Source organism: Cyprinodon tularosa, unplaced genomic scaffold, assembly GCF_016077235.1.
Source record: "Cyprinodon tularosa strain WSP-4 unplaced genomic scaffold, ASM1607723v1 ctg518, whole genome shotgun sequence".
Taxonomy (NCBI): domain Eukaryota; kingdom Metazoa; phylum Chordata; class Actinopteri; order Cyprinodontiformes; family Cyprinodontidae; genus Cyprinodon; species Cyprinodon tularosa.
The window spans coordinates 786501-807521 of NW_024039250.1; the positions used below are offsets into that span (position 1 = coordinate 786501).

At 39.6% G+C, this 21021-nt stretch overlaps 1 protein-coding gene across 1 annotated transcript in view; it reads right to left on the minus strand.

The window, feature by feature from the left end:
- Nucleotides 1-334: 334 nt before the first annotated feature.
- Nucleotides 335-21021, minus strand: part of LOC119795629 (putative uncharacterized protein DDB_G0271606) — a 58843-nt gene continuing 38156 nt past the window's right edge. Inside the window, exon 2 of the mRNA XM_038303705.1 lies at nt 335-387. Coding sequence (XP_038159633.1) covers nt 335-387 — 53 coding nt within the window. The remainder of the gene's footprint in view (nt 388-21021) is intronic.

Below are 21021 nucleotides of genomic sequence, written 5' to 3' on the forward strand. Positions count from 1 at the left end.
AGGAGCCTGAATCTAGAATATAGCAGTGCAATTCTAGATTACTGAATACTAGATTCTAGTAAAGAACTCGAGATGGATGGAGCAAAGAAGAAAAAAAAGCCAAATCAAGCTTCATTTTCTTTAAAAGTAAATGCTTATCTCAGTGTCGTCTAAATATGCATGTTTTACATTTGAGTTCATCTGCTGTTTAGTGCAATTTAATCCAAAACTTGTTGCTTTACTGGATAAAGATTGCATCTTCTCCTGCATTCAGAGCCCCACCAGCAGAAACCTGCTTCCTGTAATAAACAGGAGTAGAGTGGCACATATGGGCTTAATGTTTTCCTCTCCAGTGCTATGTGATGCTACCAGCTATATGGATTAGCAGAGCTGCATGAAGTTTCAGCACTGACGTAAAGAGACATCAGAGTGAAGGGTTGCTGTGAAGCTGCACTGGCCTACTTTAAGGATATGATCCATGTTTAATGTCCCCCCCCTGCTGTCTATGAAGGCAGAGGGGGCCACTTGTTTTTGTCATGATGTCATCTGTGTGGACACATTCTTCTGAACATTGCTGGGACACGTTGCATGAGGAAAAACGTGATGACGGCGTCGCCAAATGTAGAGATCTTCAGGCAGAGCTGGAAGCTCTGCAGCTTTTTGCTGCTTTTATTCACATCTCCGGTGTGCCGTCGTCAGTGCAGCTTGCCCGACTTCCGCTTGTGTCTTAAGATAGACATGTACGACACAGAAGCATTTCCTAATTAATGCATTCATTTGCCTAATTAGTAACCTCATTGGTATAAGTGGTTGCGGTGACTGTACGTACTGATTATGGAAGAACATCTGGCTGCTGAAAAGCTTGTTGTTAATCAGGTTGTTATTGTAGGAAAGAGAAAACATAAATAAATGCTAATTTATTCATATTAACAACATGCACAGGTCTAGGCAAGATGACGTGTGCTTGTCTAAGACGGTAGACAGTGGATGTTTTAATATAGGCAATATGGCTCTCTGCACAGGGTGTCTACTTCAACAAGTTTCTATTCAGCCTAGTTGAACGTCCAGTGATGGAATAGTGGATAACCGCCATATTGTGCATGGTTGGTCTGGTTTATTAACTATTTTAGTGAGTGGGATAGTATCTAACTCAGCAGATTGTTAGCTTTTGAGCATATGGGCTGTTTCTGTGTTTTTCTACTCTTTTTCATTTTTAAGAGCTGGAAAAAATGTAACATGTCATTTCAAAAATGCTCAAATATAATCTGGAATATAAAAGCTTATTCGAGATTATAACATGGGTGGAGCAACATGAACTTATTTACATAAAGTCTCATCAGTAATCAAAATCATTTCCGCAAAGCAAGGAACAAGAAAAAAAGAGAAAAGATACCAAAAAATAAAAAATAAAAAATGGTGAATTTAGTGAATTTCCCAATGGGAAATTCCATTGGGACCAAGCAGCACTAAATTGGTGACTTAGAAACGACGCTGTCAAGGAACGCTATGGACAGCGGAAACATGCAAGAGGAGGAGAGTTTAGTGTCGGAGGTCGTGGATGAGTCTCCTCCGTCATCCATTTTTTATTTAGAGGAGGAAAGCGGGGACGAAGATGTTGTGGAAGAGGACGCCAGGGCGGCAGAAGCTTGGTTTGGTGTAGAAGGCTTCCAGCCGTACATGTTTGAGCCCTTGCCTCGCAACGCTGCCAGTTCTGTTAGCTCTACGCCTGCCGAAGACACAGACGTCCATCCCCGTGAACACTGGGACGCAACTCAATGGGAAAGGAAAGGATTCTTATTTCAACTGTTGCGTATATTAGCTGCGACATTTGAATCAAGATGCTATGACTGAAAAAATGTGATTGACAGCTGACTTTTGATATTTGAATTTTTTTTCAAAATAGAAATTTTCCAAGTTTTGGGACAATATTGTCTGATTAAGAATACATTTATATACATGTTTAAACCAGAATAATTTGACATTTAAAGATTTCCCTCCGACTTTAAAGGAAAATTCCGGTTTTTAACACTTTTAGCCCCTTTTCTGTAGTGTCCAGGATGAAATCGAATGATCGACACCAAAATTTTGACGATTGGTCCTGTCTCTGCTATTTGGCTCATGCAGAATCCCCCCCTGGCTGCTTCAGAATGGCTTGCATAGTGCATGTCAGATAATGTCCTTAAAACAACCTTAAACGTTCTTTTTTTTAAATATGCTACTCACCGGGTCGTCAGCGCTGTTTAATGACGTTCCAAAAAAAGTTTCGTGAAGAAAAACCGTTCCTGTCTTGTTTTATTTAGCATTTTGTAAATCCCAGAACTATTTTTTCCGATACATCACAACCGCTTATAAACTTCCGCATCCCGTTCGAATCTGAAGCGTTGCACACTCCAGACCACTAGTTGGCGACAATGTCTCTATATACTCCTCCTCAGTATATTCCGGTTCAAAACGGTATCCTCTACCGTCAAACTCAAAGTCCAACATGTCCTCCTCAAGAATCCACCTTTCGTATTCCATTTTCAGAGTTTTTTAAAGTGTTTAACAGAGACGTTAGCACCTCGACGTCGGAGTACACAGAGTGAAGCAGAAACACTTGGGCCTTGCGAAAAGACTACAACTAAGCGTAAACAGGCCCCATTTCCGTTTCCGGTGGCGGAGGGATATTGACTATTCCAACAGAACTCAATGGGATTTACAAAATGCTAAATAAAACACTACAGGAACGTTTTTTCTTTACGAAACTATTTTTGGAACGTCATTAAACAGCGCTGACGACTCGGTGAGTAGCATATTTAAAAAAAAGAACGTTTAAGGTTGTTTTAAGGACATTATCTGACATGCACTATGCAAGCCATTCTGAAGCAGCCAGGGGTGGATTCTGCATGAGCCAAATAGCAGAGACAGGACCAATCGTCAAAATTTTGGTGTCGATCATTCGATTTCATCCTGGACACTACAGAAAATGGGCTAAAAGTGTTAAAAACCGGAATTTTCCTTTAAAGCTGCTTAATTATTTGAGGAACAGTTTCTGTTAGAAAATGGAATCTGTAATCTTTGTGTAAATCACTGCTAAAAATGTATTTGCAGCTCAGACTTATGACAAATAGCTTAATTCAATGTCATGCCCCAAGCTAATATTGACACTTCACCTTGTTAATGTCCCCATCTTTTTCCCTGGACTGAGAACATATAAAGAATATTGAAATTCTGTTACAAGTTTTTTTAAAGATGTTGCTGGACCAAATGACTTTCCTCTGCAGGCAAATAAAGAAATATCAATAGTCTGAACAGCTTTGGTATGACAGCTTCCTCTGGTATATAAAATAACTGACCAAGACCCCTTTTTTCCCAGCTGCAATGAAGAGATGAATGGGATCTTTTAAAATGCTGACATTTTCAGGTGACAAATTTACCACAGAGCATCACAGAGGACCTCATCTACCTGCTTTGACAGAGTGCTGCTCAAATTAATGTTGGTATGGGCCTAAATGTCATATGAATATCTCCTCTTCTAGGTATAGTCTTTTTTATATTAGATATCTATTGCAAATTTAAAGAAGGGGAAAAGCAGAACAGCAGTACGATGTAAAGATACAAGATGGATGATGAAAATATTTGATTCTTCTGGATCTAACTTGGTTGCATCTGGAAAGACCTTCAGTATTTCTTATTCAAAACGACTAAATAAGTCTTTATCTGGGTGTCCTGTCCTCTGCAAGGATCTCTGGTCTGCTGCAATGTTGATCAGCATATTTTGCTTCTAGTAAAGGAGAAAATCGATCAGTCTTTGGTTTGCAAATCATGGCACTGGATATAACTTATGCATTTAGCATGAGGTGACATCTGGTAATAGGATTTATGAATCATAATTTTTTCATCTCGTCATTGTCTGCTGATCTTAAAGGAAAAATATAGAGGACAATCTTTTATTTCTGGGTGGATCATCTCCATAAGTGGTCCTCCTAACTGTCAATCATTCTGGTGATATGTCTACGTAAGGCGTCCTACGCGCTCGTCCCGTTAGCTATCTTTTTCTGCGCACTTTAAGGCATATATCTGTGGTGAGCTACGGTTTCAGACAGTCATTGAAGCTCACCTTTCTCACCGCGGTTCTTTGAAAATGGCAGAGGGTCGTAAGAGAAAAAGTGTCTATGAAGTGTATGGGAAGAAAGAGGCTCTCCTCACAAAGCATTATGGGATTTGCTGTAACAGCAGCCCGCTGCCGCCATAGGCTATCGGTACCGGACAGCAGCGACTAATAACAAAGATGGTGCAGGCACCGAGGTGGACGAGGAGTTATGTGACCAACGGAGCAAAAAGAAGTGATCATCTGTCTGAACGGTCAGTTAACTGACTTCACTATAAAGTTCACTATATATTCCCCGATCTATATAGTGATGGAGGGATTTAGGGGTTAAGGTGGACGGACAGACACAGTAAGCTGGTATGAGCGATGAGAACAGCAACTTTTAAAGTCGTAGGGAAGCGGCTGTTCCAACCGTTTCTCCTGATTGGTGCCCGACTTTACACGAGTGAATAAAGTAAATGTGATTGGTCGTTTATCAAGGGGGCGGGATTGTTGTGGCGGAAGGTTAGCAAACAAAGTTTGGTTGTGGCCGGTTTGTCGGAAGCATCTTGCTAACCAGTTAGCATCTTAGTGCTAGCAGGTTCCCAATGGGAAATTCCATTGGGACCAAGTAGCACTTAATTGATGACTTAGAAACGACGCTGTCAAGGAACGCTATGGACAGCGGAAACATGTTAGAGGAGGAGAGTTTAGTGTCGGAGGTCATGGATGAGTCTCCTCCGTCATCCATTTTTTATTTAGAGGAGGAAAGCGGGGACGAAGATGTTGTGGAAGAGGACGCCAGGGCGGCGTAAGCTAGGTTGGTGTAGAAGGCTTCCAGTCGTACATGTTTGAGCCCTTGTCTCGCAACGCTGCCAGTTCTGTTAGCTCTGCACCAAACCGTTGCGTATATTAGCTGCGACATACGAATCAAGATGCTGTGACCGAAAAAATTTGATTGACAGATGACCGTTGATATATGATTGGTCAAATTTAGGTGCATGAGGGGAAATGGGCTCGTGCACGCTCTCACACATAGTAGTAGGCGTTCCCTCTCGGGAGCAGGTACAGGGTTGTGCATGTGCATTTTTTTTTTAAGTGGAAAGGGTGCGTCTTTTTTTATTTTATTTGCAAAAATACCACAATACCTTTAATTATTAATTTATTTGCATGCTTAAAGGTTATTTAAAGCATTTTGCCTCATATTTTAAATTTAAATCTGTTTAAAAGCTTACAAAGTTCAGGATCTAACATTGATCAGATTCCTTATTCATGGTGTTTCAAAGCTGGAAGCATCAATTGTAAAATAGTTGGGCAGTGTTTATAACCCCATTCAACTCTCAGCTACGCTGCAAAATGATATATTGAGCAGTCCTACTCCCGAATGACTAATTGGCACCTATTTAGTATCCTAAAGTTCTTGGGTAGACATGTTCATCTTTTTAACTTTAATAAGAAACATTTTATTATTCTGTGAAAAAAGTGGGAGTTTTTTTATAGGCATTATTTTTCCAGGTAACCAACATTAAAGGTCAGCTCTTGATTCCTGGTGTGCTTAGTATCGATCGCTCTGCACATGCTGTATTCACTGCCCAATGCTTTTTTCTGTTTTGTTTGGTTTTTATTTTAACCCTGTAACCATCTTCTCTGGTTTACAGTAAAACTTGTAAAGTTTTTGTTTGACTTTTACATTAAAGGAGTTTGAAAACTTAAAAAAAAAAAAATGTTTGTCAGGCTGAAAAAAAAGCTTTGCAATAAGCTGAGTCATTCCTACACACGTATCAGGAACATGTAGAGGAGAAAATAACTTTTATCCATCTGGCTGCAGTAACAATTGAATCATTTGTTTTTCACGATTTGCTTCGAACTGTCACCGCCTTATGATCTTTGCTAACAAAAAGCTGTAATTAAGATGTCTCTGCCGCAGGGTCATTGATCCAACATGTTCACAGAAACCCGCATCTGGCGTCTCTAACCATGTTCCTATTGATCAGTTTGGCTCAAACCGAGCTCTGAAGTGTTTTTACGTGATGGAAAGAAAAGCAATTGCATCATTGCACAAGTTCCCAATATGAGTAGCTGTTGATAAGCAATTTTATGTTATTTAGGGGCACTTTGGAGCTGAGAGGTGCAAACAAAGGTCAGAGACTAAAAGCTGGAGTGATGGCATTTAATTTCACTGTTCCTAAAATGAAAGGGAGGACTCTAGCTGTTTTGTTTAATGCAGCTGCAACCATGATTAGAAAAACCTCATGTAATCATCTTTCATATCAGTATACTTGATGCTGTTTTGATGCCACCCCCCAAACAAGAGCCCCCCCATACCTAATTTTGTCAATTCTATTCAGTTTATTTCTATAGCACCAATTCACAACACATTTCATCTCAAGGCACTTTCCAGTTCAACCAGATCATCCAGTCAGATTGATTCAAATATTTCTATCTAAGATTTTAGAAGGTTGCTAAATAGTTTTTTTTTTTTGTAGTAATGGGTTGGTTATATAGTTAAATGTGACACTTCTTTAAAACCTCAAATGGGAAACTGGTGTCTGGACCATCATTTTATGAGCAGGGTGGTCGACTGCAGGCATTTTCTTCTGTTCCTCTTTTTGATTGAGGATTTTTTTTATTTGCTTTTGTTCTGCTTTTTTGTGGTCTAGTTGATTTACTTGTTTTACTAATATTTTTCCTTTTATTTGTCCTCTATTTTAATAATCTAATTCATGTAAAGCATTTCCATGTTCTGAATTGTGCTATACAAATGAAAATGCCTTGCCTTTTGTCATTCCTCTTACTGCAGTTATATGACTACAATTTTCCAGGCGTCGTCTCTAAAGTTTGTTTATCTATATTTAAAATAGAACCTCAAATTTCTGGGTTAAAGTCTATTTTTTACCGTGAGTCTTTTCTGTGAGGGAATAATTTGTCCAGTTGAATACAGTATAGACATCTGGGTTCTGCTCTACTGCCGAGCATTGCTAACTTTTATTTTTGTAATGTTTCCTTTTTCACTGACAGAACTCAGCTTGGTTTCTATCCTTGACTGCGAAATCTACAAATATGGACATGGTGTTTATGCTCTTTATTCCACACTGTCAAATTATGATAATATATTAGAGAGAGAAATGAAGATAGGGGGTAAAGGATGGCAGAGACGGTGATTTGCTTCTGTTAAGGATTTTAATTTTCCACACCAGAGGAGTCTGGTTCCACATGAAAAAGGATGAAAGTACTGTTCAAGGAGAAAAACGTAGTCAAATCCTCTCTAAGCTCCGACTACATTTTTACACAATGGAGATTTTCAAGCATAACATTTATGGTGAATTTGAGTAATAGAGTCGGAATTGTTTTAAAACAAGTTTTGAAACAATCAGACCGATGTGCTTTAAAATTACATTCAATTTATTTTTTACATCAGTAAAATATTTTACAAGCTGCATTTATTTTTTTTTAAAGGGGTCATAGAATGCGAAACCCAGTTTCCATTGTCACAGATGAATAACGATAGTTCAGTGAGAGAAGTTCAAACCCCATTGTATGGAGGATAAAAAGTGCCAAAATTAAATAAATAAATACAACATTAAATAAATAATTAAATGTGTCAATAATTAAATAAATGTGGAATTAAATAAATAAATGTGTCATTCATTAATTAAAACCACGTCACTAATTTAAAGTGCCACAATTAAATAAATAAATACAGCGATAAACAATTAATTAAATGTGTAATTCATTAAATAAATAAGGAATTAAATATATAAATGTGTCATTAATTTAATAAAATACGTCTTCATTTTATTAAAAATATATATATAATTATTTCAGTGTGCATTTAATTATTTCATGGTCCTGTGTCGCAGTGCATCGAAACCATTAAAAGAATCTGTCAAACTCACCCATCAAAGTTAGGGGGCGGTTATCTGACACCTGATCGGTCACCCTGCACATTAAGGCCCCGTCCACACGAAGTCAAACCCTGCCCTAAACGCACAAATTTTTCACCAAACCAGCCTCTCATCCACACGAAGCCGGCGTTTCGGGGGTCTGTAAACAATCTTTTTTTTATTCAGCCTTCAGAGTGGGAAGATTTTGAAACGCTGTTTTCGCGTTTCCATCTTTACGCTCTAACCGCATTTTTTTTTACACGCATGCGTCATAGCGTCGCCTCTAAACACGCATGCGCGACACAGTATCAAAACAACAATGGCGCCGTTGCTGCTAATGCTACTCACCCTGCTGTCGGGCTTACAACAGAATCTTCTTCTTCTGGAATATCTCCAGGAAGAACAGAGCAATTTCGACCACATAGTTCAGCACCTGAATTTGACTTAACCACGAAAATGGGCCCGCAGGGCAAACATGTATAAATATTAGTGCGCATGCCCAACATTTCGTCGCTTATTTTTGCTTTGGCACCACAGCGCCACTTACAGGCCTGGCATACATTTTGCAGCGTTTTCATGCATTCGTGTGGACGATCACATTTATTTTACGTCTCCGTCTTTACGGCAAAAGTTTTGGAAAATATCAGCGTTTCGTGTTCGTTTTGACTTCGTGTGGACGGGGCCTTAGGCGAAGCAAATCGATTACAGAGACTCGATTCGCGTTAACCCCGCCCCCTAACTTTGATGGGTGAGTTTGACAGATTCTTTTAAGGGTTTCGATGCACTGCGACACAGGACCATGAAATAATTAAATGCACACTGAAATAATTATATATATTTTTTTTATAAAATGAAGACGTATTTTATTAAATTTAATGACACATTTATATATTTAATGAATTTGTATTTGTATCTCACAATTCTAAACTTCCACCAAAAAACGGGTGAATCCAAACGAAAACCCCGTTGGGTGGGGCGTGGTCCTTGGAAGGAAACATGGCAGTAGGCCATATATGTATTTCTGGTTGGTACAGACTGACCGAGCAGCAGCGCCCCCTGCTGTCCGATCAAGGGTACTACCCTCAAGTCACAGATAATTTTGACAGCTTAAAATTTGTGTGAATAGTAAAAATGAAGGCATAACTTGTAAAGTTGAATTTGTGTCTCACAGCAGCAGATTCGTGCAGTAGCATTCAGTGATTTGTATTTGTGTGGAAACAAGGAGTAAAGTTAACATTATCGTGTAAACTCATCCAATTCTTCCGATTCTGGCTCACATATATGGTTCAACACCTAATGTGTCCATATATAAAATTTGATGTTTCAGTGAGTGAGTGCTTGTTGCTATGATGCGTCTTTGCTCAGCATCTTGGCTCGTTTTAAACCAACCAATCAGAGCACAGCTCATCTGAATATCCATGATCAAACCATAAAAGGAAGAAACCTGTGGTTTCATTCTAGGGCTTTTAACCAGGCTGCATTAGGGCTCATAGAACAGCTAATATGCCATTTTCAGCCCAACCAATGTTACACACCCTATTAGAGACCTGAAGGACCAGATACCCTATAGAATCATTCTATCACCCTATTAGAGACCTGAAGGACCATATAACCTTTAGAATCATTCTATCACCCTATTAGAGACCTGAAGAACCAGATACCCTATAGAATCATTCTATCACCCTATTAGAGACCTGAAGGACCAGATACCCTATAGAATCATTCTATCACCCTATTAGAGACCTGAAGGACCAGATACCCTATAGAATCATTCTATCACCCTATTAGAGACCTGAAGGACCAGATACCCTTTAGAATCATTCTATCACCCTATTAGAGACCTGAAGGACCAGATACCCTTTAGAATCATTCTATCACCCTATTAGAGACCTGAAGGACCAGATACCCTTTAGAATCATTCTATCACCCTATTAGAGACCTGAAGGACCAGATACCCTATAGAATCATTCTATCACCCTATTAGAGACCTGAAGGACCAGATACCCTATAGAATCATTCTATCACCCTATTAGAGACCTGAAGGACCAGATACCCTATAGAACCATTCTATCACCCTATTAGAGACCTGAAGGACCAGATACCCTATAGAAGCATTCTATCACCCTATTAGAGACCTGAAGGACCAGATTCAATTCAATTCAATTCAGTTTATTTATATAGCGCCAAATTCACAACACATGTCATCTCAAGGCACTTTACAGTTCAACCAGATCATACAGTCAAATTGATTCAAAGTTTTCTATCTAAGGAAAACCAGTTGATTGCATTGACTCATTGACTCAAATACAATCCCCCACACTAAGCATGCTTGTAGCGACAGTGGAGAGGAAAAACTCCCTTTTAACAGGAAGAAACCTCCAGCAGAACCAGGCTCAGTGTGAGCGGCCATCTGCCGAGGCCGACTGGGGTTCAAGGAGACAGAAGCAGAGATACAAAAAGCAGCTGTAAAAGGCGGCCCCGTCCAGGAAACACACAGCCAGGCAGACGAGCTCCAAGGCAGCTCCCATGCCAGAGGACGAAGAGAGCACATCCACTCAGTCACGTTCAGAGAAACAGGACCACACTGGAAAACAGGCCGATCTCCAACATCTATTAACAAGGGTGTTGATAGAAGCAGCACAGCTGATGTTTTTTTCAGGATGACGTCACAGCCAAACAGGAACAGACGAGGCAAAGCTACTCTGAGGAAAAGCAGAGAGAGCAGAAGGTTAGAGATTGAACTAACAGATTCTGCAGAATAAGAGAACAGAGAGAGAATGAAGCAGAATGATGAAATGGGGGTCCCTATGTCCTCCAAAAGTCTAAGCCTATAGCAGCATAACTATAGAGATAGCTCAGGATAACCTGAGCCACCCTAACTATAAGCTTTATCAAAAATGAAAGTTTTAAGCCTAGCCTTAAAAGTAGACAGGGTGTCTGCCTCACGGACTAAAACTGGTAGTTGGTTCCACAGGAGAGGAGCCTGATAACTAAAAGATCTGCCTCCCATTCTACTTTTAGAAATTCTAGGAACCACTAGTAAACCTGCAGATTGAGAGCGAAGTGCTCTGTTAGGAACATAAGGAACAATCAGATCTCTGATATAAGATGGAGCTTGGCCATTTAAGGCTTTATATGTGAGAAGGAGGATTTTAAATTCTATTCTTGATTTAACAGGAAGCCAATGAAGAGAAGCCAGGATAGGAGAGATATGATCTCTCTTTTTCATTTTCATTAGAACTCTGGCTGCAGCATTTTGGATACCCTATAGAATCATTCTATCACCCTATTAGAGACCTGAAGGACCAGATACCCTATAGAATCATTCTATCACCCTATTAGAGACCTGAAGGACCAGATACCCTATAGAATCATTCTATCACCCTATTAGAGACCTGAAGGACCAGATACCATATAGAACCATTCTATCACCCTATTAGAGACCTGAAGGACCAGATACCCTATAGAATCATTCTATCACCCTATTAGAGACCTGAAGGACCAGATACCCTATAGAATCATTCTATCACCCTATTAGAGACCTGAAGGACCAGATACCCTTTAGAATCATTCTATCACCCTATTAGAGACCTGAAGGACCAGATACCCTATAGAATCATTCTATCACCCTATTAGAGACCTGAAGGACCAGATACCCTATAGAATCATTCTATCACCCTATTAGAGACCTGAAGGACCAGATACCCTATAGAATCATTCTATCACCCTATTAGAGACCTGAAGGACCAGATACCCTATAGAATCATTCTATCACCCTATTAGAGACCTGAAGGCCCAGATACCCTTTAGAATCATTCTATCACCCTATTAGAGACCTGAAGGACCAGATACCCTTTAGAATCATTCTATCACCCTATTAGAGACCTGAAGGACCAGATACCCTTTAGAATCATTCTATCACCCTATTAGAGACCTGAAGGACCAGATACCCTATAGAATCATTCTATCACCCTATTAGAGACCTGAAGGCCCAGATACCCTTTAGAATCATTCTATCACCCTATTAGAGACCTGAAGGACCAGATACCCTTTAGAATCATTCTATCACCCTATTAGAGACCTGAAGGACCAGATACCCTTTAGAATCATTCTATCACCCTATTAGAGACCTGAAGGACCAGATACCCTATAGAATCATTCTATCACCCTATTAGAGACCTGAAGGACCAGATACCCTATAGAATCATTCTATCACCCTATTAGAGACCTGAAGGACCAGATACCCTATAGAACCATTCTATCACCCTATTAGAGACCTGAAGGACCAGATACCCTATAGAACCATTCTATCACCCTATTAGAGACCTGAAGGACCAGATACCCTATAGAACCATTCTATCACCCTATTAGAGACCTGAAGGACCAGATACCCTATAGAATCATTCTATCACCCTATTAGAGACCTGAAGGACCAGATACCCTATAGAATCATTCTATCACCCTATTAGAGACCTGAAGGACCAGATACCCTATAGAATCATTCTATCACCCTATTAGAGACCCGAAGGACCAGATACCCTATAGAATCATTCTATCACCCTATTAGAGACCTGAAGGACCAGATACCCTATAGAATCATTCTATCACCCTATTAGAGACCTGAAGGACCAGATACCCTATAGAACCATTCTATCACCCTATTAGAGACCTGAAGGACCAGATACCCTATAGAATCATTCTATCACCCTATTAGAGACCTGAAGGACCAGATACCCTATAGAATCATTCTATCACCCTATTAGAGACCTGAAGGACCAGATACCCTATAGAATCATTCTATCACCCCTTTAACTCTTTGTAATTTTGGCTTCAAATCCAGATCCACCTCAGCTACCTGATGTTCTTTCAGAGCACTTTCTCACAGCTCTCCCTCTACAGCTCTCTTTCAAATATTATCAAATTCAAAACTTTAATGCTGCTGCACACAACTTCAAAGACACCCAGAGCTGCAGGCCATGGTTTCCTCCCTACATGCTGGTACATGCTGGGATGTATTTTCTTTTTTTTGCCGACCCCTCTGTTCATCAATCCACCTACTGTTGAATTCTCTCTTCCTTGTCTGAAACTGAAACTTTTAACTTCTGCAGAAACAATAAAATGCACAAAATTGAATGATAAATGGGTGTCTTTGCATAAGAATCTTGGTTTAAATTGAAGAGGCAAGAAAACCCCAGAGCGTTCTGTAGTTTTCCTAATTTACTCCACTGCAGCTGCTAGTTATGATAAAAAATATTTGGAAAAAGATTATGACCAAATTTAACAGCAGAAGTCTGTTTTTTCCCCCTCCTCAGTGCAGGAGGTGGTACAATACTCTATTTCTTTTATTTTCTTAGCTGTTATTTTTATATTATTTTCCCCCAGGTCCCCATTGTGTGACCATATTTACTTTAACCTTTGCTGCTGTAAACACTTTTTTTTCCTCCACTGTGGAACAATAAAAAGATTTTCTATTCTGTTCTATTCTACTTTCTAGACATTTGATTTTTATTGCAGGTCTAAATATTGAACTAACCTCAACAAGTGATGAATATTATATTCACTTTTAAGCTAATATTGCAGCTTGGAACCTGCTTTTTTAAACCCTTTAGCATTCTTAGGATGTCCAATAAAGGCTGTAAAATGTTTCTTGAACCATTTGGAGCACAGTATGCATAACCCAGACCTCTCTATAAAGGCTACAGAGCAGTCATACGTATTTAAAAGTAACTCATTATTCAATTATCTCTTTGCTTACAATTATCGCTTATTAAAATACAAAAAAAAAGACAGCAGGTTTATTAAAATCTAAATGTTTTGCTATCTGTAATGGCAATAATGGGGATAGAAACTGTTTCGTTTTTGTTTTTGCAAGCATCATCAGTATAGCCTCGTGAGACCATCCTGATCTCGCGAGCTTTCAAGGTTTCACTCGCAGATCAGTCTGGAGACTCTCCGTTAAAGAAAATTTGGAGCCGTTCACCAAACGAACGTCCAATCAGCATTGGCTTTGAGGCGGGTTGAGGTGTGACGCAACGAGAAGCGCGACAGTTCAGTCTAAAGAACATGGCGGCTTCAGCCGATGAAACTAGCGTTAGCGTGGCTATGGAGCAAGTTTTATCGGAATTACAGAGTATTTCTTCACTGAAAGAAGAGGAAAACACTGCTCTGGAGGCTTTTCTCAGAGGAAAAGATGTTTTTGCTCTTCTCCCGACTGGTTTCAGCAAGAGTTTGATCTATCAATTGGCTCCTCTTCGTCGTCGCTCTCCAGTATTTTCGCCCCTTCCCAAAATTACTTCAACGGAACTTTCCAGATGGATATGTGGAGCTAATCCATCTGGCGGAGTCAGGTTACCATCAGTAAGAGTTAGGAGAGATGTGGAAACTAGCTGAGACAATTTTTTAAAATGTCAGATTTCACCACAAGAGATGGTCAACTTGGAATATTTTTTTTACAATCTGTTGTCCTGGATTTTGTTGAAAGCTCTAAAAAAAAGACTTTGCTTTTTGTCCTTGACAGCGTCGTTTCTAAGTCACCAATTTAGTGCTACTTGGTCCCAATGGAATTTCCCATTGGGAACCTACTAGCACTAAGATGCTAACTGGTTAGCAGGATGCTTCCCGCCACAACCAAACCGGCTTGCGAACCTTGCGCTACAACAATCCCGCGCCTTTGATAATCGACCAATCACATTCTTTTATTCACTAGTGTAAAGTTGTGAACCACTCTGGAGAATTCAGAAATGCAAAGGTTTGAACAGCCGTTTCCCTACGACTTTAAATGTCTTGATTACGTAGATGTTAAGTGTCTTTTTTTAATCAGTGAGTTTTGCTCTCTGTACTCAGTTTTTTAAAGCCAATTTATTACAGTGGCTTCTTCTCTTTTGATACAACAATTCTTTTTGATATATATTAAAGTTGGCAGGCCAGGAAAACAATTTGTAACTAAATTATCTCATCAGTTTGTTATTACCCCTTCAACATGCTGCGTTTAAAGTATGATTAATATGATTATAGCTCGAGTCAAACGTCTTCTGTGGTTAACTGATGAATCAATTAATCCTTTGGAGTCCTTTACAAGACTGGATATCCTGATTAGACCCTCGGCTGTGCTGCTCTGCAGGTCTGTTTTCTTTCCTCCATTCTTTTAGGGTGCTGTGTCATGCTGTCTCTCATTATCAAATTTAAAATATAATATATCTGTATAGCAAAACCGAGGCAGACTGAGTGCACGGAGCATTCGTTGCTTATTTATGAACAATCTATGTTTCATATTCCCATTTCCCATGTCAGCAAAGGTTTTACAAGAGCTGCTTATGTCTTGACAAATTACATTGTGCCCCTGCAATGGGACGTTAGACGATTGGAACATAACAGCGAGTTAAAGGGGTAAAGTAAAATTACCTCGACTTCCTTCCTCAGATTTGGCTATTTTAATCCTATTGAAACTCTTGTAGAATATAAGAGTTTTGGTAAAAAAGTAGTTATACAGCTCCGTACTACAGGTAGAAAACTTTGAGTGCTGCGTAAATTATAATGTAAACCTGTGCCTAGAATAGGCTGTGATGCTGTTCTGTTATTTTATGTGACTTTAAGAGCTTCTGAAGGAAAAAAGCAACTGGCAGGAAGGCAGCAGGCTTCAGACCTTCTGAGGGAAACTCTGATCTGATGATGTTCCTGTAATCCAGACAGGATTTCCCTTGACATGTGTGGGATTTCTCAGGAACATACCAGCCCCCTCCTTCCCTCCCCTGGAGCTGGGAGAGATTCTGAAACTCTGTTAGACTCCAGTTTATTGGCATCAGTGTAGGCTTACCCTTCTGTTAGCACTCAGCAAATATTCAGGTTAAGGTGAGAATATATTTCTGAGCTTAACTTACAGTGGATCAATAAAGAACAGTCAAATTGATAACTCTAAAGGTCATCCTTAAGATTTCATTGACAAATCAGAAAGTGCTGACTATTCCCAGTTAGCACTTCCTCTGCACGCCTTCCAAAACCTATTCCACTACTTTCACCTTCTAAGTGAAGAAGAAAATACAACCTAAACTCTCCTCGTCAGATTTCCTACCAATGGAACTATTATTAGATAATGGTGATTGATCATGAAGTTAGTTGGTTGGATTAATTATTTTAGATTACTTAAAGGAAAAGTACGGTCAGCAAGGATTAATCAATGGATCATTATTTATACCTAAAATTAATACGCTTGCGGTGATTTAATAAATTTGCAATAAAAACAATATTATAACAATGATATAAGTCTGGGAGCGGCCATTTTTGTCCAAATATAGTAACCCCTCCCTCCTGCCATCTTCCAGCAGTGACGTCACGGTGCGGTAAGCCTAGCGCCATTCTCCCCGCTTTCCAAGCTAAATCAATGGGAACTACTAGACACATCTGCAATCAACAACAATTATTAAAGATTTCCAGAGGACTTCACCATTGAAATTCACCAGAGCTATAGTGAAACTGACAATGCCCACGTGCATGGCAGCTGGATGCTGGAATACATCGGGTAAAGTGGAAAAAAAGAGTTATTCCACCTTTCTGATTCCTGATCCTCCACGGACGGGTTGGTCGTTGGATCGCCAACTTGAAGAGGGAGGATTTGCCATCGAACTTCTGGCCAGAGAAAAAACCCGTAATATGTAGCCAACATTTGGAAGAAGAATGTTTTCAAGATGACTTGGATAATAGCGCGTTGTGACAAACACCAGATGCAGCACTGGGACTTGATCAACAGCCGATACCGCACCGTGACGTCACTAACCAGTAGGTGGCAGTAGTGTTCTTTGACAAACATGGATGCCTCCAGTAAAGCACATTCACATGAAAATTACTCTGAATTAAAAACACTGATCATTTATTGAACGGGAAGGAATCATTTCAGATTTAAAGTACTTTCCTAATTTTGAATTCTGAATATGAGTGACTTTTCCTTTAAAAAGTTCTGTCACCGTTGAGTAATTTCTTAAGCTATAGAAGGGGGATGATGTGGGGCAGGTTTCCTCGATTCCAGTTAAGGTTTGGCATCCTGGACCTTTTTAGATGTTCCTGTACCTTAACGCACCTGAGTCAAATAATCAGGTATTAGCAGGACTGTGTAGAACTTGCCTGCATACTAAGTAGGTAATTTAGCCATTTGAGTCAGGTGTGTGGAGGTTGGGGTGGGGGTATAAACGAGAATTGTACGGCTTCTTCCCTCATGCCCCATGAGCGTGGCTTTAGCTCCATACCACTACACATTTGCCCCTTCCTTAAAACTCTTGTATACCATCAAATAAAGTCGTCCATTTTAGAATTTATTCCATTTCTTTTCTTGTGATTTTCTGTCAGTTGACAAAGATGAAGCAAACCAGCAGAATTCAAATTCTGTTACACCTGCTAATGAAGTGCAAGTGATGCAGACTTGCTATTTAAAGGCTAAACATGCTACTGGCCCTCCCCACTACCCGGTTTGGGTTGGCACTTCATGTGGCGGACCCTCCGCAGGAACAGTGTTGCCAACTCAGTGACTTTGTTGCTATATTTAGCGACTTTTCAGACCCCTCCAGCGACCATTTTTCCAAAAAAGCGACTAGCAACAAATCTGGCGACTTTTTACGGTGTCACTGGCTGCTTTTGGAGACTTTTACGTGAAAGCATGTATCGTTCCTACTCTTGTCCTCCAGCGGCAGCTGCTGCCGTGGGGCGCCTCCCCCATCCCAACCCCGTTCTCCCGCAGGAGTCCCTCTCAGCGCTGCAGTCAGAGCCGCAGGATGTTTACCCTCAGCGTCCAGACTGCAAATGAAGCGTGCATGCGCCGGGATTGACGGCGCAAATTGATCACGCGGTGCCGCTCGGAGCGAGCGGGATGTAAATGTAAAATGTTATTTGGTCTAAAAAAAATAACTGAATTTGAAATATTTTATCTTAAATAAATAACAGCATTTGATTCACACAGCCACAGTCAGTCACTTAATCACCTTGTCCATTACTAGTGTTTTTACTCACTTTTTGTCTTTCTGTAACGACATTATTTCTCCCACAGCATCAATAACATGCACATCACTTCCTGTGGCAGATTATGCAAATTAGGCGATTACATCATTTAGCGACTTTTAGCACAGCCAAAAGCTACTTTCCTTACTGTGGAGTTGGCAACACTGCGCAGGAACGCGTAACAGAGGTTTAGATGCTACAGGATAAAGAATGGCAACACAGGAAGTTTATTCTTGATGATGTTAATGAACTGAAGTACTGATTTGATCAGTTTTCCCGCTGCTGATCTAAAATGCGCACCAAAGTTTTGGACACTACGCCAAACTACGCCCTTTCTTTTTTACGACACTCCTGTTGAATTATTGAAGAGTATTAGCAGCAGGAAACCTCATCTAGTTATTAAAAATGTTGCTTTATCTTTTATCTGCCAAAAAATGTATGCTGACATTCAGAATCACCCATCTTCTTCAGGCGGAATTTGAAGAACATGACTTTATTTGAAGTTAGGAAAAAAAAGGATAGTTGTAATCAACTGTTGGTCTGCAATATATTCTGTTTTTCAGCAATCCCTTTGTAACAAACCAGGTTCACTGGTGCATTCACTGTCATTCGGTTTGGAAGTCTTTTAATCTCCCTGCTTCCTCAATCTGTTAATGTTTGATGTGAGAGCAGATATCACTTGTCTTGTTGGTTTCTTTTGGGAAGGAAAAAAGCCTGGAGCTCCACTGATAAATAATATTTGCTTCCAATCCAGTGAATTAAGAAAAACAATCTTCCTCTCAGCTGCTTGTTGTGCAACAGGTGTCTGGTATTTATTATTCATGCCATTTGCCAGCTGGAAGACTGGTGCCCATGTTGTCAGAATTAATGAGATTTTCTGCTACCTTTTTATGGTTAATAAAGGGTGTGTTGCATAAAAGCCCTCCTAACCACTGTAAGATGATAGCTTTCTAGGGTGCAGTTACGGGATCATGCATGGATTCTTTTTAATAGCACTAAGAGTAGACAAATGCCTTTGCATGTCCTCTTCACCAACTACAGGCCTTCTGACACAGTATTTCAAAGAGATCAGCTGGTGCCCTTTGATTTTGATGGAGGAAGTAGCTGCAGGTTCTCCAACTGTGATTCTGAGCAAACTCTTCCCTCAAGACGTGGAATTACAGTTATCTCTCATTTGCAGCTGTATTAGCTAATCTTATCTGGGGCACAATGTGTTTGCAAAGAGTCTTTTGAAATATGCGCAGACTCTTGCTGAGAAGCCTGTGAATGGAAAGTGTTCAGGAAGGCGCTGAGTTTGGATATAAAAGGTTTTGGGGGTTGAAAGTTCTCTCACAATAACCAATCCATTTTCACTTTTGGCTCTGCTGCATTAAAACATAGTGATGTAAAGGTATCTCAGCTACCTTGCATTTTTTAAAATTCTTGAATTGGGAAAATTATCTTATAAAGCAGAGATCACGGATTAGAGGACCACCTGCTGGTTAATCTGGACCAAACCTGATTTAAAACAATCGTAAATTACTGAATGTTGTCTAACCGCAGTGTCTAACTTCACTTGCGCCGCTTCTCCAGTTAATACGGTAAAGCCCTCCGGAGCGTCCGGCTCCAGGCTGCACGTGATCCAAATGAGCCAATGAGCTGTCAGTCTGCTACTTTTAGACACAGCAGGCAAACCTGTGGCAAGCCGGGCGATGGGAAAGAATGTTAATTTGTTATTTTGAGGGAAAGAAAAGCAACTCAGTACAAATAAATAGCAACTAAATACATGCATATTAAATGTTTATCATCAGTTTAGCACTTTTGGCACATCTGTATTATTCACTGGAAAAACAATCTAGAAATAAGTTAAAATTTCCTAAATTAAGAGTATATTCCCCTAATTTGAGTAGGTAAATTAGATAGTTTGCCAATGGAATTAGTATTTTTATTCTTAAAATAAGCTAATTAGATAATATGCACTTGAAATAAGACAATGCAACTGTGTTTTCTTATTTCAAGTGTAAATTGTCTTGTTCCATTGCCAAAATGACTCTTTTACCTCCTCAATTCAAGAACAAATGCGATGGGCCTATTTTTTATTCTAAGTTAAAGTAATCTACTGATGCTATGAAACAGCCAGTGTGTGAGAAAGGGATGAATTTATCAATGCTGTAGCGCATTGTTTACATTGTGACAGGTCTAACCAGAGAGTACCAATATGGCTGCCGGTGGCTTCACTTTAACCTCGTACTACCGACGGGCAATCAGCCATCCAGTGAATAAATAGAAATCAGTGGTTTTGACATAAAGCGAAGCATTAAATAATGTACATCTAGCTAAAATAAAATCCAACCAAAGACCAAGACTATTCACTGTTTGCCTGCACATGTTGACATCACACACGGCATGTTTACAGAAGCTTTCACAAGGAGTCAAAATATAAAACTGCATCTCACCTCTAATGGAACAACTTTGTTTTTAATATGATCAAAACTCTGTCTAAAATTTTGATTTATTATTCAGGGTAATTGGTATGAAAGTGTCAGTACTGCATTTGGGTAAAAAAGAAATAAATCTGCTAACGGAGCATCCCTAGCTTAAAAACTCATTTTACTTGAATGAGTGAAATCAACCCTTTTTGTGCCTTCAGTATATCAGGTTCTTTATTTTATATTAGAAGGTAAAACGTTGCATATTGAGCTGAACACTAAGAAAAAATCTGTATAAAAATATGTGCATTGTATAAGCACTGTGCAGCTATATATATTCAGTTAAAACAACACACTACCAGCGCTCAAATAAAGTTTAATTTCTTGACAGATCAGGTTTAATATTAGGCAGGTGGTCATAATGTTATGCCTGATCAACGTATGAGTTGAAGCTACTAATTTCAGAAAAAATATTAAGCTTTCCAGATACACTGATGATGCTGCAGTATGATATATTGGGAATTATTTGTCGTCTTTTTGCTTCTGCTGTGTGACGTAGAACAATGCAATTTAACTGTCTCATCCATGCGGTCTGAAGCATTTCTTCTGGGTTTGGGTTAAGCTTCTTAGACACAATTAAGAAAACAAAATCCACTTCTGTTGTGTAAGCAGTGACTTATTAAGCTCCAAGCAGCAAAGT